The sequence below is a fragment of the Colletotrichum paranaense genome (assembly GCF_030867605.1).
Source record: "Colletotrichum paranaense strain IMI 384185 chromosome Unknown Scaffold_1.1, whole genome shotgun sequence".
Lineage (NCBI taxonomy): Eukaryota > Fungi > Ascomycota > Sordariomycetes > Glomerellales > Glomerellaceae > Colletotrichum > Colletotrichum paranaense.
In genome coordinates, this window is record NW_026848959.1 from 4,714,105 (window position 1) to 4,741,864 (window position 27,760).

The 27,760-nt window shown below is 55.3% G+C and overlaps 10 protein-coding genes across 10 annotated transcripts; 5 read left to right on the forward strand and 5 right to left on the reverse strand.

The window, feature by feature from the left end:
• Positions 1–88: 88 nt before the first annotated feature.
• On the reverse strand, positions 89–1,899 carry CPAR01_01631 (major facilitator superfamily transporter; the record flags this gene model as incomplete). Its single annotated transcript, XM_060485920.1, has 6 exons — positions 89–259; positions 326–431; positions 508–760; positions 819–1,540; positions 1,605–1,633; positions 1,693–1,899. 6 exons carry the CDS (start codon positions 1,897–1,899, stop codon positions 89–91), a joined length of 1,488 nt encoding a protein of 495 aa, XP_060356777.1.
• Positions 1,900–3,078: 1,179 nt separating this feature from the next.
• On the forward strand, positions 3,079–4,964 carry CPAR01_01632 (uncharacterized protein; the record flags this gene model as incomplete). Its single annotated transcript, XM_060485921.1, has 2 exons — positions 3,079–4,775; positions 4,829–4,964. 2 exons carry the CDS (start codon positions 3,079–3,081, stop codon positions 4,962–4,964), a joined length of 1,833 nt encoding a protein of 610 aa, XP_060356778.1.
• A 60-nt stretch (positions 4,965–5,024) lies between these two features.
• Positions 5,025–7,217, reverse strand: CPAR01_01633 (fungal specific transcription factor domain-containing protein; the record flags this gene model as incomplete). Its single annotated transcript, XM_060485922.1, has 1 exon — positions 5,025–7,217. The coding sequence occupies one exon, from the start codon at positions 7,215–7,217 to the stop codon at positions 5,025–5,027; it is 2,193 nt and encodes a 730-aa protein (XP_060356779.1).
• Positions 7,218–7,699: 482 nt separating this feature from the next.
• Positions 7,700–9,376, reverse strand: CPAR01_01634 (peptidase family M28; the record flags this gene model as incomplete). The annotated part of the gene is made up of 3 exons (XM_060485923.1): positions 7,700–7,825; positions 7,878–9,019; positions 9,073–9,376. The coding sequence occupies 3 exons, from the start codon at positions 9,374–9,376 to the stop codon at positions 7,700–7,702; spliced, it is 1,572 nt and encodes a 523-aa protein (XP_060356780.1).
• A 754-nt stretch (positions 9,377–10,130) lies between these two features.
• Positions 10,131–11,760, forward strand: CPAR01_01635 (ZIP Zinc transporter; the record flags this gene model as incomplete). Its single annotated transcript, XM_060485924.1, has 3 exons — positions 10,131–10,167; positions 10,271–10,468; positions 10,610–11,760. 3 exons carry the CDS (start codon positions 10,131–10,133, stop codon positions 11,758–11,760), a joined length of 1,386 nt encoding a protein of 461 aa, XP_060356781.1.
• Positions 11,761–14,255: 2,495 nt separating this feature from the next.
• CPAR01_01636 (RNA polymerase Rpc34 subunit) lies at positions 14,256–15,513 on the forward strand (the record flags this gene model as incomplete). Its single annotated transcript, XM_060485925.1, has 2 exons — positions 14,256–14,545; positions 14,613–15,513. The coding sequence occupies 2 exons, from the start codon at positions 14,256–14,258 to the stop codon at positions 15,511–15,513; spliced, it is 1,191 nt and encodes a 396-aa protein (XP_060356782.1).
• Positions 15,514–16,104: 591 nt separating this feature from the next.
• CPAR01_01637 (cyclophilin type peptidyl-prolyl cis-trans isomerase/CLD) lies at positions 16,105–17,213 on the reverse strand (the record flags this gene model as incomplete). Its single annotated transcript, XM_060485926.1, has 4 exons — positions 16,105–16,291; positions 16,351–16,627; positions 16,877–16,944; positions 17,035–17,213. 4 exons carry the CDS (start codon positions 17,211–17,213, stop codon positions 16,105–16,107), a joined length of 711 nt encoding a protein of 236 aa, XP_060356783.1.
• Positions 17,214–19,705: 2,492 nt separating this feature from the next.
• Positions 19,706–21,575, forward strand: CPAR01_01638 (epsin-3; the record flags this gene model as incomplete). The annotated part of the gene is made up of 4 exons (XM_060485927.1): positions 19,706–19,946; positions 20,003–20,034; positions 20,092–20,171; positions 20,225–21,575. Coding segments are annotated over 4 exons (1,704 nt in total), but the record flags the coding sequence as incomplete, so codon positions are not given.
• Positions 21,576–23,457: 1,882 nt separating this feature from the next.
• Positions 23,458–25,019, forward strand: CPAR01_01639 (uncharacterized protein; the record flags this gene model as incomplete). Its single annotated transcript, XM_060485928.1, has 3 exons — positions 23,458–23,931; positions 24,021–24,334; positions 24,446–25,019. Coding segments are annotated over 3 exons (1,362 nt in total), but the record flags the coding sequence as incomplete, so codon positions are not given.
• Positions 25,020–25,452: 433 nt separating this feature from the next.
• Positions 25,453–27,690, reverse strand: CPAR01_01640 (uncharacterized protein; the record flags this gene model as incomplete). The annotated part of the gene is made up of 1 exon (XM_060485929.1): positions 25,453–27,690. The coding sequence occupies one exon, from the start codon at positions 27,688–27,690 to the stop codon at positions 25,453–25,455; it is 2,238 nt and encodes a 745-aa protein (XP_060356786.1).
• Positions 27,691–27,760: the final 70 nt, after the last annotated feature.

Below are 27,760 nucleotides of genomic sequence, written 5' to 3' on the forward strand. Positions count from 1 at the left end.
AAGCCGACCGACTCTTCTAGACTCCTAGTGATCAAAACTTGAATCGTTGCGGTCAAATTCGTCCTATCATCAACCTATAAATCTCCCTTTAATGGGCATAAAATAGCGTGGCTTCAGAATTGCTTGCCCGAATCCTCCTGTTCTCTCTCACAAGCATCCACTTCATCAGCCATGCACCAGCGGCGCAGGCCACACAAAACGCCGCACTGCTGGCCATAGGGATCACATATCTTGGGGCGTCTGACGTGGGCCACAAGTACTGGCGACATAGTTAGAAAACAGTTCCTCTGGACATTCCAAGGGGAAACAGGGGCAGCCGACTTACAGGTGTCCAGATAAAGCTGATACTAGCGCTGGTATTCACAATCGCCAGCGCCGAGGCCTTCTTCTCTCTCGTCTGTCCGCACGTACTTCCAACCCAGCCGAGCAAGCTGACCCCAAACAATGTCAGCTTTACTAGAATCACGACCATGTCTCTGCGAACCTGGTTTGGGCGGTTTTACTCACATCGAGTTTACACCATACGTGCCAATAGTAAACACCGTCATGGCAAAGTACCGAGCACCAGTGTTCATCGTCACGCAAGCCAAGATGAACCCGAAAGCAGCAACGGCTTTAGAAATGGTGATGTGCCACGTCCGCTCGTTGAAACGTCCGGAGCTCCACGCCCAGACGATGGATAGGATGCCAGCGATGAGGTATGGCGGACACGTCAGGACCAACGTAATCGTCGTGTTGAAATTTAGCGTTTGCACAATCGCTACATACAAGTTAGCTGGTGATAACCAAGAAGAACAATCTTCGGGATGAGGACTTACTGGGAAAGAAGTTCTTGAACCCATTCGTCGCAAGATGGCAATGCTGCATCCAGATAAACACCCACACCTTCGGATCGACAATCGCCTCGCGCAGACCACCCCAAGTACTGCTCTGCATCTTCGCACCTACAGTATCCCTCTCAATCCTATCATGCGCAAGCTGTCGCTCCTCAGGCGTAAGCCACCTCGTCGTAAGAGGCTCATCGGGAAGCGTATAACAAGCCATCATGGCAATCACAAACGTCACCGCGCCCTGCAAAATGAATAACCACCGCCACCCCTCCAGACCATGCAACCCTTCCATCCCGTGGAACACACCCGCAGCAATCAACCCCGCAAACGCAGTCGCCAGGATATTCCCGGAATACAACACACTAATCCTCGTCGCGAGCTCCTTCCTGGTATAGAAGATGGACAGAATGTACAGAGCGCCGGGGTAATACGGCGCCTCGACGACACCTAGAAAGAAGCGTGTGAGCACTAGCCCTTTATAATCCTTCACCACGGCCGTGAGGACGGAGACCACGGCCCAGGCCATCATGAAGCCGCCCATGTACCAAGAGGGTCGCACGCGGGTGAGGATCATGTTGCTTGGGATCTGGCCGAGAATGTAGCCGACGAAGAGGATGGAGACGCTGGTAGAGTACTCGACGCTGCTGAGGCCGAGTTGCTTTTCAAGGCCGTTGAGGCGGGCTAGAGCTATTGCGTTACGGTCAAGGTAGCTGGGGGGTGTTACTTGGTTGGTCCTCGGAGTCGACTTGGGGGTTCGGTGGAGGGAAGACTTACTTGAGCCAGTACATCAACCAAAGAGTTGGCTTCGTAGTTTAGAGTTAGATCATATTCGGACAAGTAGCTTGAGTCTTGAAGGTCATACCATCACCCAGAGATCCAACTTCCTCACGAGCTTGATCTCCGTAGGGTCAGTCTTGGCCGCAGCTCCAGAGTAATCGACCGCCACAGCAGGCCTCTTCTCGTCGTCCAGCACATGAGAATGCTCCTGATGAAGAACCTGCTGCTTCTCAATGTCGGTTGGCGATTGCGCCGGAAGGCCCTTGGCCACAGTTTCCGTCTGCGTCGCCATCTTCACAATAGTTTTGTCGTTGCTGCTAATCCTCAGCAAGAATAATAGAGGAGTTACAAGCGACGATGGCAACCAAGTTGAAATGTGGAAGCATTGGATTGGGGGGCACATCCAGAAACCTGGTCAAGGGTAATTAAGACTGTATATGTACAGCGATCTGGTGCAACGAGACCTCAATCCCCCCTCGGTTCCTCTTCCCCGCAACAACCCCGGATTTGGCATCCTTGGCTCCGCGATATCTGGTGGGGGGCGCCGTAACGTGGTGGCAGGGTGGTAGGTGATCCATAGCTTTGGACCCAGAGTGACGCCGTTCCACAATGGTGCAGCCTGCAGGTAGCGGAAGCGTAAAGCGGCAAAAGCACATCTCGGCCAGCGGCGCCGAATGCCGACAAGACACCAGGAGGAGTAAGGAGAGCGGCCTTGTCCCCGCGCCGCCACAAAGGATTCATGGTCTCTCATTGCCCAGCCGCCGTCTCTCTCCAACTCCAGGTTTCCCCCTTGTCATTTCACTTCAGTTCCCCGCTGGATGGTGCTATTGGGGAATGGTTTAGGTGGGCCAGATATGACTCTGCTCAGTGTACTCGCTTTTCCCTCTAGACACTAGACCAATCAGACAACACGTTCCTGAGACGTTCCCATGTGCCGTGTTGGTTCTCGGTAAAGTGTTGAAAGGCTGGGAGAGAAGAGTTGCGGGGAGTTTTCGGCCTCGGCGGCCGCGCCGATGCTTCGGTCTGTGGCACCGCTCTCCTATGGTCGTACACCACCGTGATCAGCTACGAGACTCAAGTGAGTGCCGTGGCTTTCTTGCTGAGGAGTTGGTTTCACATCACTTTGATTGGATCCGTTGCAATCCCGATGGATCGGTAGGATGATGTAGACAGATAATATCCGTTTGAGGTCTTGGCTCGGTGCTAGGTCCGCAGGTACTGAGTCCGCAATCGGCGGTTACTGATGTCTTTAGATCCAGAAGATGGATCATGGTTATGTCTGTTATTGGGAAGATATCCGTCGGCACATGTGAACCAGACAGCTTGGGAAATCTTGTGTGATAATACCGCGGACCGCGTTGAAGTCTAATATTACCCTACTCTGATATCTTGCACCTCTACTCCTCGCCTTACTCCTCTTGTCTCTTGTCTCTACTCTATCTCCTTTCCTTCAACAGCCAGAAATCCAACCATGATCGATAAACCCCCCATCAGAATCGGAAACGTCTCCGGCGCAACAGGCGACCACCCCCACGCCATGGCGCGCATGCTGCGCTCCGGCAACGTCCAAGTCATCACGGGCGACTGGCTCTCCGAGATGAATATCGCCTGGAACGCAATCACCAAGCGCGACGTCGACCCGAACCTCGGCTACGAGAACGGCTTCTACGAGCAGCTCGAAGAATGCATCGACGACATCATGACTAAGGACGTGCGCGTCGTGACGAACGCGGGGGCGCTCAATACCGTTGCGCTGTTTGACAAAGTTAAAGAGTTGTGCAGGAGGAAGGGGTATCCTGAAAGTGTAGTTGCTGCGGTTTTGGGGGATGATGTCTCTGGATTACTCCAGGACCCTTCAAGGAGGGGGAGTTTGAAGTTCCCGCACTTGGATCATCCAGAGACCACCCTCGACGATTGGGGTTTCGAGCCCTGTTGTGGCAACGCGTACATCGGGTGCTGGGGCATCGTGGAGGCTCTCAAAGCAGGCGCGCGCATAGTAGTCTGCGGGCGATGCACCGACGCTTCGCCAGTGATGGGCGCCGCGGCGTGGTACTACGGCTGGAGAGAAGACCAGCACCAGGAGCTGGCCGGCGCCCTGCTCGCGGCGCACCTGATTGAATGCGGGCCGTACGTCGTGGGTGCCAACTTCTCCGGCTTCAAAGACTTCCTCCCGGAGCTAGTCGATCTCGCGTTCCCTGTGGCGGAGATTTCTCGCGGCGGAGAGTGCGTTATCAGTAAGACTACCGAGGGCGGCGGCCATGTTACGCGGCATACCGTCACGGCGCAGCTGTTGTACGAGCTGCAGGGCCATCTCTACCTCAACCCGGACGTAGTGGCCGACTTGTCAAGTGTCCGCGTCGAAGAGCAGAAAGATGCCGGGGAAGATCGTGTCAGAGTATGGGGTGCCAAAGGGCTTCCGCCACCGCCGACAACAAAGGTCATGTTCGCTGCTGAAGGCGGGTACCAGGCCGAGGCGACATTCTACATCAACGGACTTGACGTGGACGAGAAGGTGACGATGATGAAAAACCAGCTAGGATACCTCTTCAAGGACAGCAACTTCAGCAGGCTGAGCATCGAGCAGTACGGAACACAAGCCCGGAACCCTAGCTCTCAGCAAGCGGGCACCGTGCAGCTTCGCGTCTTTGCGCAGGCGCGGAAGAAGGAGGATATCGCAGCTGTCAACTTCAAGGTTCCCATTTACGCCGTGAGAATGCAGAGTTACCCCGGATACCACATGTCGCTAGATTTCCGGACGATGGACCCCAAGCCGTTCATGGAGATGCTCCCGGCTGTGATACCACAATCACTTATCGAACATCAAGTGCTTCTGGGCTCAGGCAAGCTGATTTCCGTTGCTCCGCCTCAGAACACTGCGATATATAAGATTGAGAGGCCATCCGCAGACACGGCAGATCCAATCGACATCGTCTCCTTGGGCCCGACAGAGTTTGCGCCTTTGGGAACCATTGTCCACGCTCGTTCTGGAGACAAGGCCGACAACTCGAACGTGGGCTTCTTCGTTCGCAATGAAGATGAGTATCCCTGGCTGCGGACTATCTTGACCGTGAGTCGGCTCAAGCAGTTGTTGGGTGATGACTGGTACAAGAATAATCCAAACCGGAGGGTCGAACGGGTTGAGTTCCCCGGCATCAATGCTGTGCATTTGTGAGTCGAGCAGCTTATTTGGCTGTATCAATGTTGACTAATGATTGTGTTAGCCGAATTCTGGACAACCTGAATGGAGGAATCGCATCATCGGATAGAATAGATGGCTTGGGCAAGGGGATCGCGGAGTACTTACGGAGCCGATACGTCGAGGTGCCGCGAAGATTCTTACAGCGGGGTAGGATTTGAGGTATAATGCTAGCTTGTACGAATAATAGAAGAACGTATTTGCTTTCATATCTTGTGACGCTAGAAGTAGCGACTCGGAGTTTCTCCCATTCCAAACAGCCAATCTTGGGAAAGTTGAGCAATAGCATCGCTGTGATACTGGTCATAGCAGATATTCTGCAGGTCCCCAAAACAGTCTCGTAAAGTCTCGTCAACTGTCATGTTAACAAAGTTCTGGCCAGGGCCTTGACCATACATGGCATCATTCAGGCTCATCTCCATAGCTTGAGATAGGTGCTCAGTCTCGCCTGTGGGTTGGTTGTTATAAGCGGGCTCATTCGATGATGAACCGTTTCCAGTTTGGGCTTCAACAATGTCTGCGACGACGGCGTCACTGAGGCGGTCGAATACTTCGGAGCAGTTGCGCGCCATGGACCATCTCTCGGACACAGCCACCAGTACCTTTGAGCAGGCTCGGGTATCGTTGACCACCTGGCTGATTGTGGGAGTTGTTCGCAGTGTGGCTCTGGGCGTGTTGGCATTCGCGGGGTTCCGGCTTTGCATATGCTGGAGATGATTTCTCAGTGCATAGATGTAGGAGAGTCCTGCGATGAAGATGGAGTGAAGTGTCACCCAAGAATAGTTGATCTTTCTGGAGCGGTGCAGGTTAGCGTACAGCTTGATGGCCTCTTGCGAAGAGTCAAACATGTGCTGTAACACGATGCTATTTCCAGTGGCATCGCATAGGGTGGGAGATGGGCGGAACAGCATCAAGATTCCGTTGTGGTACAGGAGATTATACCATTCTGCCGAGCGGAAACTGGACCTGCTGGCGGGCGAGGTGAGCGGCGCCTCTGGGGGAATCAGTGGAAGGCTATTTGTCCCCTCGCGCCATGACTGGAGCTCTTCGGCGAGGGCGTTTCGACTATCTTCGTAGGTGACTGGGTCTCGGGCTATGTTCGCGCTGCGATGGAGGACGTTGAGAATCTTGCCGCAAATCATTCGGTACCTGACAATGTGAACGAAGATTGCGGTTCCAAGATGCCACTCTGGGGTCCTGAAAGAGGCCGTCGATAGTGAATTGGAAAGTGGGACAGGGCTTCCAGGCACATCGAAGGGCGGAAGGTCGACGTCGATATCCTCAAGCTGGATAGCCAGCGGCCGTCCCAGGATGAGACTGGCAATCCGATCCATCGATACCACACTCCAGAAACACCTTCTCTTGATTTCAACGTCTTCATGTCTGCCCTCCACATCCGCCTCGTTACCGGGTCGTGATGAAGGGACGGTATACGTCGACCCCTTGTGCAACCCCAGCTCGAAGCATGTCCTCGCCGCAACCCCAATCAGGTGCCAGACGCTGGTGCTCGTGTCGTGGGAGGTTGTTCCCATCCTGTATTGACAGATCAGAAGCAAGGCCTGAAGAGCAGTGATACCTCCGCGAGAGAGAACATCGCCCAAGCGCGTCATGGCGCGTGTATAGTGAACCTCGGAATCCCAGAACCCGTTCCAATTCAACTTGTAGACTTGTGCGGTCCCGATGGCAAGAGTCATATCGACAAGGAAGCTGTCGATCGGATTCCCCTTCTCTGTGTTTCCTACGTCGTAGACAGCGTCTAGGGCCCGGTCCAGTGCTTTCGGTGAGAGAAACGGATAGCAAAGCCGGTCGTGACTGGAGTATGCATCTAGTATCTCTACCGTCATGCTCCTTGGTGGCAGACTGGTAGCTCCACTGGTGGGCGCAAGGCTTCCCGTACGTCCATGACGGCGGGATGTTGAGCTTGGGTATTGGCTGACGGTATGGCTAGGTGCCTCGGAAGACTGGCTATGAGACTGTAGCAGATTGGCGAGGAACAAACCGCTCGTCGAGCCGACAAAGTCTCGACCGCCACCAGCGCTGAGTGATAGATGAATGACCTGGCTAGCAATCTCGCCGCCCCCAGCAGTTGGTGCTTCAGCCTCGTCAGTCTGCAGCCCCAGGCTCGACGTCGTAGTCGGAGTCGCAAGCCTCTCATCCGCGGTGTCTGCTTGGCGTTGCTGCTGGGCTAGTCTCCCGGTCAGATTATCGTTCTCTGCCTGCAGGTCTCGTATATGCTGCTCAAGCCTCTCGACGTCCTGCCGGCGAAGTTGTATCTGGTGCTCCCTCGCGGCATAGGTACACTGGACGTTGATCCGGGAACAAGGGGCGCATGAAGGCCGGGTGCGGTCGCATTTGACCTTTCGGCGGTGACAGCGCTGGCATGCGCCGGTCCGGCTGACTGAACCAGAGGGCATTGGGTTCGATGTCAGGCCAGTGATTCAAGGAACGGCCGACATTTCAAGTGTCGGCTTCAAACGGATTACCCATGGTATCGAAGTTGGATGTGAATGAGGGATGCCAAGAGCGTGGGATCCAGCGAGGTGGGAAATCTGGGGTAACTAGAACGTCTCCGCTCTCCGGGGGCTCCTCAACCAACCACCCCGCGCCTCCGCTTTCTACGCCGGTGGATCCCTGAGTTCTCCCTCGGTTCCTTCATAGTTACAGTCACGGTCGGATACACGTATATAGAAATCATTGTGCACTTACACGAAGGCGGGCATCGTCGTTCAATGCGAAATCGTTGTCTATGAAGCATGTAATACTATATGAATGCGCGCCAAGAAACCCCATCCTCCGCACCAACACCGAACACAACACCTTGATACACTCCGGTCCTTATATGCTAGATAGTGTACACTAATCCTTCATACCGTTGACAAAACTTGACTTCTTACACCTAGATGAAGAGCTTGCTGCCATGGTACTTGGCCTTCTTTGAGTAAGTGGAGGCGGCAGCCGCCTTGGTACGCTCAGGGAATCCCTTGAAGGAAACGGCGTAGGTGGCGACAGAGTGAGAAACCAACTAAATCGCCTGTCAGAAACATGCATAAAGGTCAGGATTTTGCGATACTCACCTTGGTATTGATCTCCCAAGCAGTCAAGTTAACGTTGCCGACATCGTCGCACAACTGGTGGTAGCACGGGTCGTACCAGTCGCCCGCCTTGCCGCCGAACAGCTTGGCCTCCTCCTTGGTCTTGATGCCCTCAGCACCGGTAGCAATACCACCGCCGGGGATGCCATTGCGGATGAAAGCGTCGTAATCACTGCGACCGTCGAACGGAATAAAAGTGTAAGCAAGGTCGTGAGCCTTGTACCAGTCTACGTAGAGGTCACGCAGCTCCTCGGAGCCAGTGGGGTTGACGGCGTTCGTGGCGTTGTAGACCTGGTACGCGTAGTTGGGGCTGCCAAGCATGTCGTAGTCCATGAAGAGACGAATCTTCTGGTTCTCCTCCTCAGGCAAGACGTCAACGTAATAGTCAGAGCCGAGAAGACCCTCCTCCTCACCTGCCCACCAGGCGAAGCGAACGCAGTTGTTGACGCTGAACTTGGTCAGCTGAGTGGCGATCTCCAAGAGACTCAAGCTGCCAGAGCCGTCATCGTTGATGCCAGGTCCCTCGGCAACACTATCACTGTGTCCACCGAGCATCACGCAGTTGTCCGGGTCGCCCTCGATAGTTTGGGCAAGGATGTTGGTGGTCTCAATGGTGTTGACAACCGCATCAATGTAGGCAATAGCGTCGACGGATTCGCCCTTGCCCAGCTTCTCGAGAATGGGCTTAGCATCGTCACCACCCAGACCAAACGTGGCAATGTGCTCGGGAGAAGGCGTTCCAAGGGTGCCGTGCACAGTCTCAGTCTCGTAGTTGTACACGACGGCCGCGATAGCACCAGCCTTGCCGGCCTGCTCGCTCTTGGCTCCAAACGCACAGGTGCCGCGGCGGATGAAGGCGATATTTCCCTTCACCTTAGAGGGGTAGTCGGAAGCATCGCATCCATTGTTCTCAACAAAAATGAGATCGCCGTATACGGGCTCCTTATCCTTCGTGGGTGGGGTCAGAGCCATGGGAGAGGCTGATTTTGGCACATCGTTCCCGATAACGAGACGCGACTCGAAGACGTTGCCCGACACGGCAGGGAAGGTCTGGTTCCAGATCTTGTAGTAGTCGCCCAGCTTCGCAAGCTCGAAGTAGATGTACTCCAGAGTTCCGAGGTGACCTATACGACTGGTAAGCACGAAAGATAGCGAGTTGCTGGGGAGACGGTCGTACCATCGCTGCCAATGACACGCGTGGGGTGGTTGTATTCCTCCTCTCCCAACTTGGCGATATCGTAGAGGTCCTTTGCGCGCGCAAGCAGGTTGTCGGCCTTGATGGTATCCTGAAGAGCCTCAGTCTCGACCAAGGGCTTCTTAGAAGACGACGAGGACGCGGTGGACGGGGATGTTGCGATGACAGGCGCATCGTCGGCAATCATCGGCGCTTGTTGTTCAGGTACCTGCATCTGCATCTGCAGGGCGGACACACCACCAAGCAAGGCCAAACCGGCCAATTGTAGTCGACGAGCTCCAGCCATGATGTTCAATACCTCAGTTCGGAACTTGAGTTGCAAAGGTGAGGTTGAGACGGGGTTGGGAAGCTGTGTGTCACAGACCTGGGGGGGTCAGAGCTGGGTCTCAGTCGGGGGACCTGGGGAGCTGTTGCGATAGACGACCGATATCGCGAATCGGTTAGTCATGTTGCCGAGGCCAACCATTCGTCATAGCTCTTATCTTATCAAGCGCAGCTGACATAATTTGTCTGACCGATAAGACATGAGCGCCCAGCCTTCACAGGGGGTGTCTTTTGATTCTGAAAACGGCCCCTCGCTTCACTGGGCGATTACGTTGTTAGCGCAGATTGCAGCTGTCAAGGTGGCCCCGAGACTCCGTCACCCCTGCTGAACAGCAAATCCAAGGGGTCAAACGGCCCCCGTGTGCGCATGTTTTCATAGGGGGAGACACGGGGTTGAAGATCAGGACACAGTGGACCGGGGGGGAAGCTCCATGCAGTTCAGGAGCTCCGCCCCCCTCCAAGCACCCCCAAAGGGCAAAGGGCCCGCCTATCCTGTCTCTCGGTGCTGCTCACCACCGGGCACTTTTACACTTCTTTCGGGTCCCGCGTTTCCCAGGGCGCACCTCAGACTTGGGACGAAGACGAGGCACGATCCGTCTCCCTTCTCTGTCCCTGTTTTTAGGTTCTGTCTCCTTGAACCATCTCGTCTGCATCCTTTTCCCGGTGCAGAGCCGCCATGGTATTGTGCCAGACACCATCAACGTCCGCTGTCCAGAATGGGTGATATAGGAGCCACGGGAGTTTGGCCGAGAGGTAGATACTATCCCAAGATATCCAGCGACGAGGGGGACAATTCCCCATGCGAACCTAGATATGTCGATGTGGCCTTTTTGCTAACACATGCCACGTCCCGAAGATGCCGCTTCCTGGGCCTCGATACCGACTGAATTCCTCCTCGCCGAGCTATCCAAGCGACATGGACCTCCAGTCACGAATGCCGAAGCTGCTGCGGCAGAGGCAACGAAGCCACAATGCGGTTCATCTAGAAAGGAGTCCTACGATACCGCGCTGCATATTGGCGCGCTGATCTTGATATTGGCGCTGAGTACAATCTGTAAGCGACACTTTTTTGGTTTCTACAGCTCGACGATACCTGGCGAGACCATGATGGCCTGCGACGGAACACGCGGGAGGAGTTCCCGCCCAAGCTCTTGGTTCAATGTCATTTGATGGAGCGCTTGCTAATGATTGATAGCATGCGGAATTCCACTACTCCCCAGAAGAACCTCCAAAGGCCGACCGCAGAGCATAATTCTCTTCTACTGCCAGCACTTCGGCACCGGCGTTCTCCTCGCAACGTCCTTCGTCCACCTCCTCCCGACCGCCTTCACCTCACTCACCGACCCGTGTCTCCCGTTCGTCTTCAACAAAGGCTACCCCCAGATGGCAGGCTTGATTGCTATGGTGGCAGCACTCTCCGTCGTCGCGCTCGAGTCCTACCTAGCCACCCGCGGGGCCGGTCACTCCCACTCCCATTCACACGAGTACGAGTACTGGGACGACGAAGAGGGCAGCGGGCATTCTGCAGCAAACACGCATGCCGCAGGAAGCTTGGCATCGCACAGACACGGCTCTCACCGGCCGGAAGACATCAGCCTCGATAACATGGATTCTACTCAGGGGCTAATGGCCGGCGCATCGCCTTTGCCGAGCTCGACGCCGACGCGTGCGAAAGCGAATGATAGCCTTGCCAACGGTCGAGATAGCTTTGACGACGACGAATCGGACATTGACCTCGACGTCAATGAGTTGGACCCAACCCCGGCCAACGAGCCCAGACGGCGGAGCTCACCCGGCATCCGTCCAAAGATTACAGTTACCCCCGGCGCACCCCAGATCGTCACGGAAGAGGAGCAGAGCAAGCTTCTCCGCCAATGTCTGCTACTAGAAGGAGGCATTCTCTTCCACAGCGTCTTCATCGGCATGGCCATTTCAGTCGCGACGGGCCCGACCTTCATCGTCTTCCTCATCGCCATCAGCTTCCACCAGACATTCGAGGGACTCGCACTCGGCAGCCGAATCGCCGCCATCCAACTGCCCCGGTCCTCGGCGCGGCCATGGCTCATGGTTCTCGCGTTCGGAGGCACGACGCCGCTCGGTCAGCTCATTGGTCTCATTGTGCATAATCTGTACGACCCCATGAGCCAGACCGGGTTGCTGATGGTTGGGTTCATGAACGCCATCTCGGCCGGGTTGCTCCTCTTTGCCGGACTGGTCCAGCTGCTAGCCGAAGATTTCCTCTCAGAGAAGAGCTACAAGATTCTACAGGGGCGGAAACGGCTGAATGCCTACATGGCTGTGGTTGGCGGAGCATCACTCATGGCCATTGTCGGAGCGTTTGCCTAGAAAAGATGGGCGTACCACAGCGAGAAATCATTACAGCAATACTGCTAATACACTGTTTTTGACCAACTCAACATGCCAAGGAAGGTTACGAGACTCGTTGTTGACTTACTTACATTTAGGTGGGCCCCCACTATACAACATAACACACACTCAAAAGCAAGCAGAGCAGACAAGATCATCCTCGAAGACAGACAAAAAGCAAAAGATTAACCCGAAGAGTGGCTTTGCCAATCGCGGTGAGGATTTGAGCCTCACGCGGGGGTCGAACCCGCAACCTTGAGATTAAGAGTCTCACGCTCTACCGATTGAGCTAGCAAGGCGGGTTATTGGAAGCTGATCCGATGGACCTGCTGGTTTGTTGGAAGCGAATGGCAATTGAGTCATTAAGTAGGGTTGGAAGCCGCGATGTGAAGAGATTTTTTCCAATTTTTCTTGCGATAAAGTGGGGCGGGCCCGGTGCTCCGGTTTTATGTGTGGTTTTTGTGGTCCGTGGGCCGGGACTGGCTCCGTACGTGACTACCTCCCAGGGTTGTGCATGTGTACATGAGATATGTTGATTGCCGGGAATATGTGCTGTGAAAATGATTTGAATCTTTCTCTCATCTTGGGTTTTGTCTTTCCTCAAAATTGAATCCCAGGTGTGACGCGTTGTAGCGATGAGTTGGGATGATTGAAGCTTACACGGCCTTTCCAGCGCTGTCCCCCATGACAATGGCAATCGCGAGGCTTTTCAGAACACCCACAGGATCGCCTAATCTCTCAATACAAGAAGAAGAAGCATGAGAGAGAGAGCAAACTCCGACTGATTACCTCATGTAGCCAGGTCAGCCAGCCATTGCAGGTTGAGTCAGACCAAAGAATTCAATATTTGTGTTGGCAGGTAAGTGAATATGAGAAGTATATCGACGTACCATGGACAAAGGCCGTTCCTTGATGCTACTATTCAAGTTGATTCTATCTTCTAAGAGCAATGTGTGATGTGCTAGAACCATTACCGTCCGGACTATGTAAAGCGAAACTTTACTCTCAATCAAAACGAGCCACAACTGAACCAACCAACTTCCTATGAAAGGTCTGACCAATCCTTACAGCTGTCAAGGTCCTTGATAATAACAATGTGTCCAAGTTTTGATTTCAGTTATGTCGCGAATTCTCAAATGAGTCACGAGAAGGCTGCCCAAGGGATAAGAAGTATACTCATACATTCTCACAAGTATTGTTGAATAAGCCCAATCATAAACCGCCATAAAAATCAAAACCTCTTGCAATACAACACCAATAGTAGTGATTAAAGAGTAAGATTTAGACTTTGGAATTGAAGTCTTAGAGACTATTTGGAGATTGAACGACGAACCTCATGCTCATGGGATACGCTCCAATGACTTTCTCTACGAGTTTACGATGAATTTGCAGTGAGAACGCAGCTCCCATTACATGGGATTGCAATCCATAAACCTCACAGCCACCATTTGTTGAAATGAAGAATCAGGAAATGTCTCGTCATAGTGACTTTGACTTCTGGGCTTGCTGTGCCACAGGATCATCCGAGGCACAGGCTGACATGTCGTCTCAACCTCGAGGATTCTTAGCAGTGACTCACTCGGAGAACTACACAAGTAGAACAAGGCGCTATGGGATCACATAAATTTTGGCCAAGACCTCAGTACTCCCCTGTGATTCATCGGAAAGACGAAGGAATTCGAGTTGAAGTACAATCAAATTGTTCTTTCTTCAACAAGATTCGTCAAGCTTGACCAAGAAAGAGACTCTTGTTCAACAAGACGTCGACGATGCTCCACCATCACTAGCGGTACGTACCGTTCCTCAGCAGGCCATCCCAGCGCAGTTGCAGCCCACCCGCAGTTCATCCAGCACCAATGCAAGGCTGATTTGATGTGCCGCCAGGTGCGCAGGTCACTTTCACTCTGAGAGGCGGGGCAGTTACTTTTTTTTTTTTTTTTTTTTTTTTTGCCTGGGCTGTCCGCAGTGCTGACCGACCTCTGATGCAGCTCCAAAAACCAATCCCACCATCGTCGCCGACCCAAGTCAACCGCACCCACCTCACCGTGGGCGAAGCGCCTCTCTGGGCGTCTGCTTCGACCCGACGAATCTACCCTTTCCTATCGACACTCCCGACACGACACTTGCTGATGCGATTCAATTGACGACCTCAGACCTTGAGCTTTACTTTGCAACCAAGGTTCGATTCAATAGTCCGGCACTCTGTAATCTTTTGCCGGCGCAAAGCGACGACCCCTCGATCGCGCGAAACTCGACTACGACCCCAGACGACTTAAAAAAATCCCCCAGGCACAAACTCCCCCACCACCACCGATCGATCACACATCGCCAACAAGTCCCCGCCACATCTACGACACAGCTGGGCTCGAACCGACTCCCTGAACCTTTCAATTCCGTTGCGCGACCGCACCCTCCTACGAATAATCACAAAACCAAAGCGTGACAGGCCGCCGCCGCCGTCGTAGACAGGCGCAATGGCTCCCGCACCCCCAGCGGCGGACTCGCCCTCGGCGGCAACCACCTCGAGCACCGACTCTAAGCTAGAGGTGTGGAAGGACATGCTGTACGAGAAATTCCAAAAGGCCGGCGACGAGAACGAGCTCTTTACCCAATACGATCTCCTCGACTTTGACGTGATCCCGAATCGCGACACCGTTACCCTCTTGAAGTGCCTCCAGAGTCTCACAAACGACCGCCTCCTCATCGCCGTCTCCTCCCAGACCGGCCTCGCCTGGCGATGGCGCTCCGTCGAAGATGCAGAAAAGTAAGTCTCACTCTCCATGCTTGGACAGCATCAGCTCGCCAGCCATGCTAACGAACCTCCCCTGCAGATACAAGCTCTGCACGACAGACGAACAGCGCATGGTCTACGGCGCAATCGACGAAGCAGGCGGCGACGGAATCTGGTCCAAATCAATCCAGAACCGCCTCAACATGCACGACTCGGTCCTCAAGACAGCCCTCAAACAGCTGCAAGGAAAGGGCCTCATCGCCCCCTTCAAGAACGTCGAGCACCCCAACAAGCGCATGTTCATCAAGGCCTCCATGCGGCCCTCGGAACGCGCCACCGGCGGGCCCTGGTTCACCGACTCGACGTTCGACGAGGCCTTCATCGAGGAAATCCAGCGCGTCATCTTTGACTACGTCAAGCGCAAGAGCACCTACCACAGCACCGGCTCTTCCTCCTCTTCGTCAGCCGCCACCCGCACCGCTGTGCCCAAAAAGGGCGTTCTCAAGGGTGGTCTCCCGGATACCAAGGGCAAGAAGCGCAGCGCGGAAGAAATGTCGGGCGCCAGCGAAGCAGACACCAAACCCGCTCCGGTCGTCCAACCTCCCAAGCGAGAACCAACCTGCCTGCCCCTCCCCGCGGGATTCAAAGAATACCCCACCGTGCGCGAGATCGCGCGCTTCATCTCCCAGTCGGGCATTACGAGCGACACGATCCTCGGCGAGGAAGACATGCAGAAGCTCATTGACGTGCTCGTTTTCGACGGCCTCATCGAGTCGATCCGCGTCTCGGGCCGCGTCGGCTACAGAGTCTGCCGCGCCCCGCGACAGAGCAACACGGCCTGGGCGGGCCGCCAGGACGACGAGGGCGGGCCGGAGCCGTTTGTCAATGGGTACACGGAGGCTCCTTGCGGGCGGTGTCCCGTTTTTGAGCTCTGCGAGGAGGGTGGCCCCGTGAGCGCGAGCAATTGCGTTTACTTTCAGCGATGGCTGGGTCTGGAATGAGAGGGGGGTTCTTCTGTCCTAGGGAGTAGCAAAAGGAGGTCTTCTTTGTTTTGGGTTGGGTCTGTTTGATTCATTCACATCATGGAAAGCATTGCATTGGCGTTGGCACGAATTATCAAAAAGAAGGACATGGGCGGGACGGTTTGCCAGGGCCTAAGGGTAGAGCTCCCATCCTCCCCAAAGGGAATCTAGCTTCAATGGCGACCAGCCATTGGCTGTAATTATACCAATGACATGTTTAACCCAACCACGCTCATTGTGTTGTATGCATTCACAAGTGATTCTATGCCTTGAATGGACATTGGTCGCGAACAGTATATTTGTCACACGATGCATCGGTACTCGGTCGACCAGGTCATTAGGGGGTAAAGTGAGTCAAAGGCAAAATGTCACGTAGCGGCAGCATAAAGGTGGCAGTAACTTTTTGTCTTGGCAGACTATGTAGCAGCAGTAAAGCTGATTGCCGCCAAGCTGCGTGATGGCGCAACACCCAAGTCTCTACCAAAAATCCTCCTCCCTGTCGCGTCAAGGTGTCTCTCGCGACATTTCAGAAGCAGGACCTAACGTACAAAGAACCGAGCGAGAAGCACTTTACAACGCACCAGAGGCGACGATGGTGGGGCGCTTGCCGTACTTGACGGCACCGCTGGAGGAGCCGGTAGCCTCGAGAGCCTTGACGATGTTGAGGCCGTTCTGGTCAGCAACCTCGCCGAAGACGACGTGGCGGCCGTTGAGCCACGAGGTGACGACGGTGGTAACGAAGAACTGGGAGCCGTTGCTGGGTGGAGGGTTAGCTGCCGCGTTTGGACAAAGTGACGGCTGGAGAGAAGAGCTTACGTGTTGGGGCCGGCGTTGGCCATGGAAAGCAGACCGGGCTTGTCGTGCTTCAACTGGAAGTTCTCGTCGGCGAACTTCTCGCCGTAGATGGACTTGCCACCGGTGCCGTTGCCACGGGTGAAGTCACCACCCTGAAGCATGAAGTCGGGGATGATGCGGTGGAAGGAAGAGCCCTGGTAGCCGAAGCCCTTCTCGCCGGTGCAGAGAGCGCGGAAGTTGGCGGCGGTCTTGGGGACAACGTCATCGAAGAGGTTGAAGACGATGCGGCCGTTCTGCTCTGTACGAGGGAAAGCTTGGTCAGCGAAGCTCTGGATGCGGTGAAGATGGCGGAGTCGGTAGAAAGACAGCTCGGACAGCCAAAGTTGGGCGAACAACAAAGTTTCAAGCCTTTTGGAGTCGAGGTGGGGTGATTTCCTTGCCGTCTAGAGCTATAGACGTAGGCATTGTGATGCTGGGAACATCGAAAACGACCATGGTGATGATTGTTTTGATGAAATTCAATGAATAACCGGAAGAAAAAACTTACGCTGGACGGTAGAGGTGGGACGTCCGGAGCCGTCAAGGACGGGACCCTCCCACTCAATGTCGAAGTAACTGAACAGAGGGTTAGTTATTGCGTCATTGAGAGCATCGTCGTGATGGTGATGATGCTCTTGAGCAAGGCCGAGGGAAGGAGAGACTTACACTTGGGAAGGCATGATTTTGGATGCTGAGAAGAATCGAACGGATGGCTTGGTAGATGCAGGAATCACAGTTCGGAGAGGTTGAATGAAGGCAGAAGGTCGAGAAAAGGGCGAGGGTGAAACGGAGGAGCAGGCGAAGGTATGGCGGGGTAGGAGGGGTCGCAAAAGGGTTGGTCTCATTTTTTCAACAGCTGGGTGGAGGGGTTTATTGTTAGCGCAGGAGCTCCCCACTGCGGGTGCCGAAGGGGCGAATAAGAAGTTAAGAAAGTGAGAAAAGAGGGGTGAAAAGTCACGTGAAATGAGCTGTTGCTGAGGTCACTGACTGACTGGGAATGTACCTGACCCAAGTAGGTGTTGCGTATTGGTACCTCCCAGGGTACCTTGGGGGGTACAAGGCGCAAGTACCGCCGAAGGTCAAGGTGACGGAAGGGAAGGAGGGGTTGGGTTGGGGCGTTGTGGGAGGGAAGGAAGGAGGCGATGCGGCGGGGAGGGGCAGGCGCAATGGAAAGTTGCAATAACTGGGAAGAGGGCAGGAAGGAAAAACGAGGGGCAAAGGGATCTTCTTCCCGGCTTGCTCTGCTTGGGTCTTTGCTTCGGTTCCGTCTCGCCTCAGCCCACCAGTTCAGTCCGGTCCAGCCCAGCTAGCACACCAGCCCAATTGCTTGTGCTGATGCTGGCTTGAACTCGCCGTCCAGTTCCAGTCGAACCAAAAGAGCGAGGCAAAAGTCAATGTCAAAGGGCTGCTGAGTGGGATGACTTCATGAACCATTCAACCCCGCCTTGCGCCTAGCTCGACAGGCAAACCGGATAAGCAGAGCAAAACAGCATAACGCAAGTTAAGCTCAACCATTCCAGTTACCCGGCCAGCCGGCAACGTTGGGGACGAAAACGATTCTCAATCAGAAGCCGAGAAGAGAGAAACATCCCACCGCGGCAATGTCTGGGCTGAAGACGGTGTGCCAGAGGATGACGGCTTGTACCTCCACCGGCCTGCCAGCTTGACACCGGTACCTGGATGAACTCTCTCACCCACAGCTCATAGAGAGGTAAATACCTCCGAGCAGGACAGCGAACAGGAGGGAGAGCCATTGGTAACCCACGGTGCGGTACGGGCAGGACAGACGAATGCACGTCAAAATCCCGAGGCCGCTGGCCATTGGAGCGACAAGGGAGGTACCCTGGGGAGGGGGGCAACGACAGCAAGCTGGTACAGCTGGATGGAGTCGTTTGTCTGGCTGTCGGCCACGGCCAAGTCACCGTCCCCCACTGGCCCACGTTGTCCCTTGACAACCCTTCGGAAGGTCGTGGAATCTTGCGTCCACTGGAAGCGGGGAGGTGGTAGCTTGGATGGACGAGTGGATGGTACAACAGCGGCGACGGCGGCGGACCGGCGGTGGACGAGTCGAGTGACGTGACGTGCAAGCCGGAAAGCAAAGGCAATGCATCGGCCATCGACGAGCATCAAAACATGCAACAGCCGAAGGCCAATGAAGCCGTCCAGTCTCCCCGGCATGAACTATGGCACCATCCGTAGCCGCAGCGTCACCGCGGGCTGGTGCTCTCGAGTCTCGACGCTGTTGCCAGTATGTTGCCATACAAGACAAGTCCAGGCCTGTGCTCGTGCGTGGAGCTATGCTTAAGATGCCAGGTAGGCTCAATGGCTCATGTGGCAGCATATCAAGCTGCAGAGGCTGGATGGCAAAGCTTTGCCGTCCCTTCTGACAGCCCCAATTGGCTTGCATGAGAACCGCATTGGCCGCACGACCAGCTCTGGTAGCTCCGACGACTTTCATGTGGGAATGGGCGAGGTAGGTAAGGTAAGGTGGATGATGGGCTGCTTGGTAAGGGGAGAGGGAAGCTGGTGCTAGATGTAGAGGGAATAGGAAGGAGTATGACGGAAGGAACTCGTTTTACACACCTCAAAGAGCAGGATTACACAGTCTAAGTGTTGGTACAGGTACAGAGTTAAAGAAGTGAGATGAAGTTTTGTTGATACACAGAGGTTGATGAAAGTCGCTGATGAGAGAAGAAATGGATCTTTGCTGTCTTCTCAGGAGAAAAAAGTTTTGGTGAGGTCAGGGACACTCATCCCAAAGGGGGCGGAAGGTCACGGCACGGCGCGAGAGCAACCTGAGGAACACACGCTCGGCAGGGTCGTCGTCCATTGAGAATTGGAGCACGGGCACCCACGTCTGTCAATTGGAGATGGACAGCTGTCGGAGCTCAAGGCCTTGAACTATTTCGTAATTCATCCAATTTGAGGATAAACGACGAACTATCTACAGCCTGGTAAGATACCTAGATCAGTTACACTTGAGGAACACAATTAGCTGAAACTCGTACAGCTTCATTCAATTGGTGGTTTCTGAGAATATCCCATGGAGAAACAGTAGTTGTTCCGAGTCAAGCTGTGAGCTGATCGAGGCGCAGAGGTACATCACAATCAGTACGTACCGACCAGGGAAGCTCTTTCCTCCTTCCCGCGGCCCGCTGACGCTTTCCAAATTCCAGAGAGTTGCCAGAGGTACACCACGTGACTCGACACCTTCCCTCCCCACATCTCCTTTCCCTCAGACTGAGCCAATCTTATCGCATCCATGCGGTACGTACCCCCTGCCGCCGCACTGCCCGAGACCGATTGACCTGACTGAGCCTGGGCCTGAAAGTTCCAGGGTGGCCAGGTCGCTGGATTGCGCTTCTGTTTGAAACGTCGACAAAGAACCACAAGGAGCATCGCGTCTTCGAGTTTACCACCTTCACCTGTGCCTTTGGGCTTCTTGCTTGCCGTTCATCGAATCCCTCTCCATCTTCACCCCGTTAAAACCGCCAAAATGGATTGGAACAATCTGAAAGACACGGTCTCCAACATGACCCTGTACGACGTCAAGGCTGGCGTCAGAAAGGTCCAGAATGGTAATCACGAACCGTCCAGTCCAACCCAATGTCGATCGCATGCTAATTGCGCATAGCCGTGATGAATTACACGGAAATGGAGTCCAAGGTTCGTCCATCTAATTATTCGTTTGATGTAGACTCCAGTCCGTCTAACAGGTCCTAGGTCCGAGAGGCAACAAACAACGAACCTTGGGGCGCGTCCTCATCACTGATGCAAGAGATTGCCAACGGCACCTTCAACTAGTAATCCTCCCCGAACCGAAAGCTTCAAACCAACAATACTGACGTTCTACCAGTGCTACTCTTAACGAGATTATGCCCATGATTTACCGTCGGTTCACAGAAAAGTCCGCCGAAGAGTGGCGGCAAATCTACAAGGCTCTTCAGCTTCTCGAGTTCCTGATCAAGCACGGCTCCGAACGAGTCATCGACGATGCCCGCGGCCACATTACACTACTCAAGATGCTTCGCCAGTTCCACTATATCGATCAGAACGGAAAGGACCAAGGAATCAACGTTCGCAACCGTGCCAAGGAATTGGCCGAACTTCTCGGCGATGTCGAGCGCATCCGGACCGAGCGCAAGAAGGCGCGGGCCACCAAGAACAAGTACACCGGCGTTGAGGGTGGAATGAGCATGGGCGGTGGATTCTCCAGCGGGAGTGGCAGTCGCTATGGAGGCTTCGGAAGCGAGACCGGAGGCTACGGTGGCTACTCCGGAGGCGTCTACGGCGACGGCGGTGGGTTTGGCGGAGAAGAGAGCAACGATTACGGCAAAACACAGTCACACGGCGACAAGTTTGAGGAGTACGACGAGTTTGATGACACTCGCCCAGCTGCCAGCTCCTCGTCTTCTCGATCCAAGAGACCAGAGCGAGCTGCCGCTCCCGCTCCCAAGGCGGAGCCACCCAAGAAGAAGGAGCCCGAAGTCGATCTCTTCTCCTTTGACGACCCTGCGCCGTCTTCCATGCCAGCCCCTGTTGCCCCGGCTCCGTCCAACGGCTCCGGCTTTGCCTCCCTGTCTGCTGCTCCTGCGGCTGCCAACGACGACGATGACTTTGACGACTTCCAGTCCGCGCCCTCGGCTCCCGCAGCAGCAACCCCCATGTCCCCTCCCGTCATGACAGCCAACTCTGCCACGACCTTCGCCGCTCCCCAGCCCGTCTCTGCGCCTCAACAGGCCAACATCGGCAACATGGTCAGCATGTCTTCCATGTCACCCGCTCCGAGCGCCAACTACTCAGCTTTCAGCACCCCCGCTGTTGCTTCTCCTGCCGCACAAATCAAGCCTACTGGATACCAGCCTTCAGGGCCCAACTACTTTGGCTCAGTTCAGACTGCGGTCCCGCAGGCTACTGGTGGCTCTTTTGCATCTACTCCTGGTGCTTCGGCGGCGGCAAAGCCGGCTTCAGCTGCTGCTAAGCCGGCCGCTGCTGGTGGTGATGCTTTTGGTGCCCTGTGGTCACAGGCTAGCTCCGGCGTGAAGAAGACGAGCACACCCACTGCCGGCCCGGCCTTGGGCCAGCTTGCAAAGGAGAAGAGCAGTGCAGGAATTTGGGGTGCCCCTGCTGCGGCGTCGACACCGAAGCCTGCTGGAAACGCCTCCTCCTCCGGCGGAAACCATGGCCTGGACGACTTGCTTGGTTAAGCCTACTATAATGATACAAAGACGCGGAGACGAAGAACTGGCGTGGAAAAGACGGAGCCTACCCAGCCCTACAGCATCACTGGCCACGCAACAACACAAGACAGAGGCCGCCGCGGTGATGATAAGGCGAAAAGACGTGTGCTGATAGGCTTTTTTACCTAGGCGTATCGGCAGGCAAAAGAAGACTGCAACACATGAACCATATACTGAAATTTCAAGCGAACCACATTCAATACTTGTGTCCTCAGGGATCTTTCCACCTCGTGCAATGTGACATCATTCTCACAGGCTTGACAGCTGTCTTTGTGCATCTGGGCGTGTTGATGGGGCGACCTTGATGCCTACGCATGTCCTGATCGTCGGGGCATGATATTTGCAGGACTCACAGCCCTCTGCGGCCGATAGCGCGACCTACTCATGCGCCCACAATCCGAAGCAAGCCGTCTGTACTGTGAACCTGTGAAGGGACGATTGAACGGGGTCTAGATCGTGTCGAGCACTCTATCGCGAACTCTCAATTATAGGGACCCAACTGACGCCAAGTCGATCAATAGCGGACCGACCGCCCGCGGGCCAACCATCGTCGTCCCGCGGCTGTGGGAGGCTCAAGAGGTGCAAGAGGCTCAAGGATCAGTACAGAGATCCTCGCGCATACAGAACGCGTCAAACCAACAGAGGCCCAGGAACAAGACCTGCACGGGCCTCAACAATAAAACATCATGGAGCCAAGATATGCGGCCTTGGCCAGCAACCGCCAGACCTGGTTTCAGGTCCGGTACCTGCATGTATTTGGGACCTGGGCTAGCTCGTATGAACAGGCGCCTCAGCCTCCGCCATCGTCGCCCCAGAGTGGCCGCGTCTAGTGGTCTGTTCGATTATCAGTTCAAGATGCAGAAAAGGCATGGAGGTCCACCAGGTCGAGGCCAAGGTGGAAGCTAGGTGAGTTCCCCGGGATCAAGCAGAACCAATCATGTCCATCTAGCTCGACTTCAAAACAGGCGCGCAGCCACCCAATACGATCATCCAGGGCCTGGCTCGATGACAACCAGCCATTGGACGCGCCTATTTTCTTCTCCACAGTTTTGATGAGAGATACTCGAAAAGAAAAAGAGTCTGGCGCTGCATGTCCAAGAGCCTCCAATTTCCCGGAGCCGTGTGGCCCCGTCGTAAATTTCGTACCCGCGTCGCTTGTCCAACCTCTCCGGAACTCCACCGCCGTTAAGCGCCGCACCGCAACCCCGGCCGTTGACGGTGATTGGCCCAGCCCAGCGGCTCATCATACCTAGCCGAACGTCGTGCCGTCCAGGGTGCGGGAGCCTCCAAGGGTCTAGGGCGAACCACTCACTCACTGCTTTGCACAGAGGTACGGCAACTGACGTATCTCATGCAGGAACCGCAAGGTACCTAGCCATATCTCGATGTTCATGGGCTTAGGAGTCGATGTCTAGCGGTATAGGTCCAGACCGCGAGAGCTCGAATTAGCAACACAACAACAACAATGCAGAGTAACCTCAGGTACCATTTGCAGGCCAGATGAACCACAGGGCTGGTTACTAGGCTGGTTGAAGATGTTGCTTTTTGGTGATTGCATGATGTATAAAGACGATTGATCTCATCCATTTTTCAGTCTCGAGTTTCTTTCTGTTCCTCATCAACATCACACAACAAGTCTTTACAACAATCTTCCGTCTTTTCCTTTTTTCCTCTCTCTTTTCCTTATTTCCTAGGTCAATTTCCTTGGTCAAGTTTAGGTCTCATATCTCTCTCTATCTCTCATCTATCTATCTCGGTCAACACTCGATTTTTCATTTCGCATCTTCCGAATTTCCTTTCTAGGTCACGACAAACGGAACGAAACGACAACAGACGATTTTGAACGAAGTTTACTTTCTCTATCGATTCATCGAATCACTTTACAACTCTCTTTTCTCAGAGTCTCATTCTATCCACGCTTTACTCTTCGTCCTTTCAAAAGTCATCAAAGTCGCTACACCAGGCGACTTACGACACCTCGTCCAAAATTCCTTCCTCAACCTCCCTCCCGTCGCCCACCGCCAGCATCCCCTTCCCGCCCCGGAAATTCCCCGTCCGCACGGCGCTCCACTTCCACGCCCCGCGCCCGAAGCTCACCCTCGTCACGCCCGTCTCCCTGGCCCGCGACTTCGCCGCCCGGAAGCACAACAGAAACATGGGTTCCGCTCCTCGCCTCGGCGCCCTCGGGCACACCTTCACCGCCATGCGCGCCATGCAGTTCGTTTCCTTGGTGTCCATCATCGGCACGGTGTCCAACTTTATTTCGGAGATCAATGGCGCTGATGCCGTTCCGCCTTCCGTCTTGATCGGCACACTTGTTATTGTAAGTTCTGCACTCGTTCCACGGATTCTTCACGGAGAATGGTCGTCAATTCGTAGATTGGAAGAACGATAGCTAACAACCCCCACTAGTCCTGCATCGCAACCCTCTACATCTCAATCACCTATATCCTCTACTACGACAACATGCTTCCCCTCCTCCTCGCCGCCGGCGCAGACACCTTCCTCCTCATCGCCGTCATTGTCGTCGCCTGCCTCCTAGGCAAACCCCTCTCCTACCTAGACTGCGCCGCCCTGCCCAAGTCCAGCGGTAGCACCGCCAACTTCATGGCCTCCGTGACGGCCAACATCAACACCGGCTCCGCGCTCAACTACTTCATCTGGGTCGGCGCCGACCAGGGCACGTGCTATGCCATCAAGGCCGTCTGGGGTCTTTCGATTGCGTTGTGTGTGCTATTCGCGTTTAGCGCTGTGACGACTGTCTGCCTCTGGCGCAGGGTGAAGCTTGCGCCTGCGGGAGTCAAGGATATCGAGGGTTGAGGGTGCGCCCGTGGTAGGGTGGCAGTCGGTGGTGTTGGTGGTGGAAATGGTGGTGGTGGCTATGCTCCTTCTTTCCCGCCTCCTCCTACGAGGGAAGTACGGGGTTGCTATTTCAGCAACAGCAAGAAGAGCCTCGGCACCGCCGCGGTGTTGGCGCGGGAGAAGCGGTTTGACAGCGACTATTCTTCGGGTTCGGACTCGGATGATGTCCACCATGTCGCTGTACCGCCTCCCGCCTCCCAACACACCCGGACAACCGCGTGGTTTCCACCCCCGCCGATGCCAATGTCGACGCAGATGCCCCCTACCACGACCCAAGTGCAGCACAAGCGCGTGCAGATTGTCGAGCAGAGGCAACCCGTTCACCCCATGCCCGTCTTGCCCGAGTTGATCGTCTCCCCTGCGCCGCCGCTTTCTCCGGCCCCGTCTTCTGCTCGGTCGCCGATGACGCCGGTGGAGCACCTTGTCCATGGCAAGGGTCTTGGCCGGGGGAAGTCGAAGCGCAAGACGATTATGGAGTTTATTGACGGGTGGTGGGATTTGGGGCTGTTGGAGCAGCAGAAGCGGGCTGCTTCTCGGAGAAAGGCGTGAACTATGCTGAATAGCACTGTTTCTTGCTCCTGGTCTGGGTTTTCCTTGGAGGTTTGGTTTCTCGGCTCTGCTGGTGATAGAGATTGTGTTCCACGGCTTGGGTCTTTTGGACGGTTTTGCTGGAATGACGTCGCTTCGGTCGACGAGGGTAATGTCTACTGGATAGATTCGGTCTCTTTCTGCTGTTTTGGGGAAAAAAGCAAAAACATAATGGCGTTTTCTTTCGGGTTGGGACCACTGATAATAAAAGAAAAATAACTGGGAAATGTCAAGTTACTTTCTTTGGTTATATCGTGTGATCGAAAATCCATGGCAGTGAGACCGGTTTACCCTGTGATTAGTCGTTCAAACACTGATATCCAAAAAGCGCGCACTGTTCCAGCAGAATCGTAAACCGAACCAAGAGTTCAAGGTTTAAGAACATCCAGGCCTCTCAAGTCAAGAGTACAGCGTGCCCCAGCACCTTGAAGCAGGCTGTAATATCCCAACTCTCGTCGATAGTCTCCCTCTTTGCCCACACGTTCTCCATGACGCCCAGCGCAGCTTTGATCGACCCAAACACCTCGAGCGCACCCATCTTGCTCACCATTTCGCGGAACATGTGCTCCTGGCACGGGTCCGCCAGGCATCCGATGACGCAAAAGGGCCAGACGACAGTGCGCAGGCAGACGGGGCTGTGGAGCGAGTTGAGCAGGTCGATGGTGATGGCCACGCTGGAGGCTGTCTCGGGACAGGAGGGCTGCCACCCGGACACGACGGTCGAGAGGTAGGTTAGCGCTGCGTAGGCCCAGATTTTGGTGTGGATGCGGGCTGCGTCTGTCGCGTCGCGGTTTTGTTGAGACTGGTAGAGCGTCAGCGGATCGGGCGGGAGTTTGGTGGTGTCGACGTGGGTAGGGTGCGGCGGCGGAGATGGTGCACTGTCGGCGTCCATGGGAGAGCAGGAGCTCGCGCGGCAGGCCATTTCATCAGCGCAGTTGGGGGAGCCCATGAGCTGCGGGCAGGCGTTGTCGAGGCATGCTATTCCCTCGCGGAGGGCGAGCTCGAGACATCCGGCGCGGGAGACGAGGTGCGTCATGGAGAGGGATCCCGCGCGGCGATTTTCCTTTTTCCAGGCGTCGAGGGAGGCGATCTCGCCAATGATTTGGAGGACCCAGGATTGGCAGCCGAAATACTCCTCGAGGCGCAGCCGGGGCTCGACTTCGGCGCAGGCGGTGGAGGGTTCTTTCCGCGGGGAGAGGAGGTGGCGGTGGTAGCGCTGGAGGCGAGGCGGGCGCTCGAGGGCGGTGGCGGAGATGATGTCAAAGTAGAGGAGGGACGCGGTGAAGAAGCGGAGGGCGGCTTGGTCGGAGGACCATGGCTTGTGGGAGCCCGGGGGGAAGTGGACGCCTTGGAGGAGAGGGATGACCATGGTGTTCATCGTCGGGTCCCAGCGATCTGGTTGGGGGAGGATCTGTTGGAAGATGATGGTTGCGGCGTCGAGGTGCATGTGCCAGTGGTCCGATGTGGCGAGGGTCACGTCAAAGATGAGGAGCTGGACGATGCTCTCGAGAACGCGGCAGCTTTGCTGGAGTTGATCCAGGGGGTCGCGGGGCACACCGTTGGGGCCGGGCTCGTTGATGCGGGTCATGTCGGCTCGGAGCTCGCGGAGGGCGAGATGCATCTGGTGGCGAAGGCTGTTGACGGACTTCATGCGGCAAGGAGCGTGCTCGACTTGGGCGCTGTCGAGGACGACGCCGAAGAAGTGGGAGGAGAGGCTGAGGGCGGTATGGTAGAGAGCCTTGTTGTGGTTGAGGACGTTGAGAAGCCAGCCGCGGCCGCCTTCGAGCAGGGCCGGCTTGTAGAAGGGGAAGAGGAAGGGGAAGACGTAGTCGAGGTAGATCATGATGAAGCCCAGGTTGGAGTCGTCGGCGAAGGGCGGGGATGAGTTTTGTTGGACAGAGGTGGAGGAGGAGGTGCCCATTCCGGTGCCGGTGGCGAAGTCGGGCTGGGGTTTTTGGTGTTGTTGCTGATGTTGATGTTGCTGATATTGTTGTTGTTGCTGGTGTTGGTGATGTGCCGCGGATACTGGGCTGGAGTGGTTGATCCATTCCGGTGTGTGCTGCCGCATCTGATTCGGTGATGCGCCGGGTACGATTTCATGAATGGACGATTTCACCGAGTTCATCTGGAAGGGCGGACTAGAGGATGAGTCGCCGGGGGTGTCGTTCACGGTGGACGGGCTGTTGGAGTCGTTGGCCTTTGATGAGCCGTCGTCGGCACTCAGGGCCGGGACGGGAGGAACATGATCGCCATCCTCGGATCCGCGCCCGCCTCCTCCTCCTCCGCCGCTAACTCCGCCTCCCTCGACGTCGAGGCCCTGCAGATACTTTCGCTCGCGACGGTTGTTGGCCTGGATCTTGACCTGCTTCTTGAGCTGGTCGGCCATTTCCTTTTGTCGTTCGCCACCGTCCATCCAGTCGGGCTTCGTCTCGCTGTAGAAGCAGTTGATCTCGAGCTGGGCGCACCCCTCGCAGACGGGCCGAGCCTCGTCGCACTTTTTGCGGCGCAGGCGACAGGTCCAGCAGCCCTCGGAACTGCGGATCTTGGCCGAGGACGACATGCTGTTTTTAAAGCGCGAGCGGATGTTGGAGAAGGATGACATGTGGGAGAGGTCCTTGTTGCGTGAAAACATGATGGGCTACGGTGGTTGCTGCTTTCGCGCATGCAACAAGCGATGATTTGAAATGCTGAAAGGCTGAAAG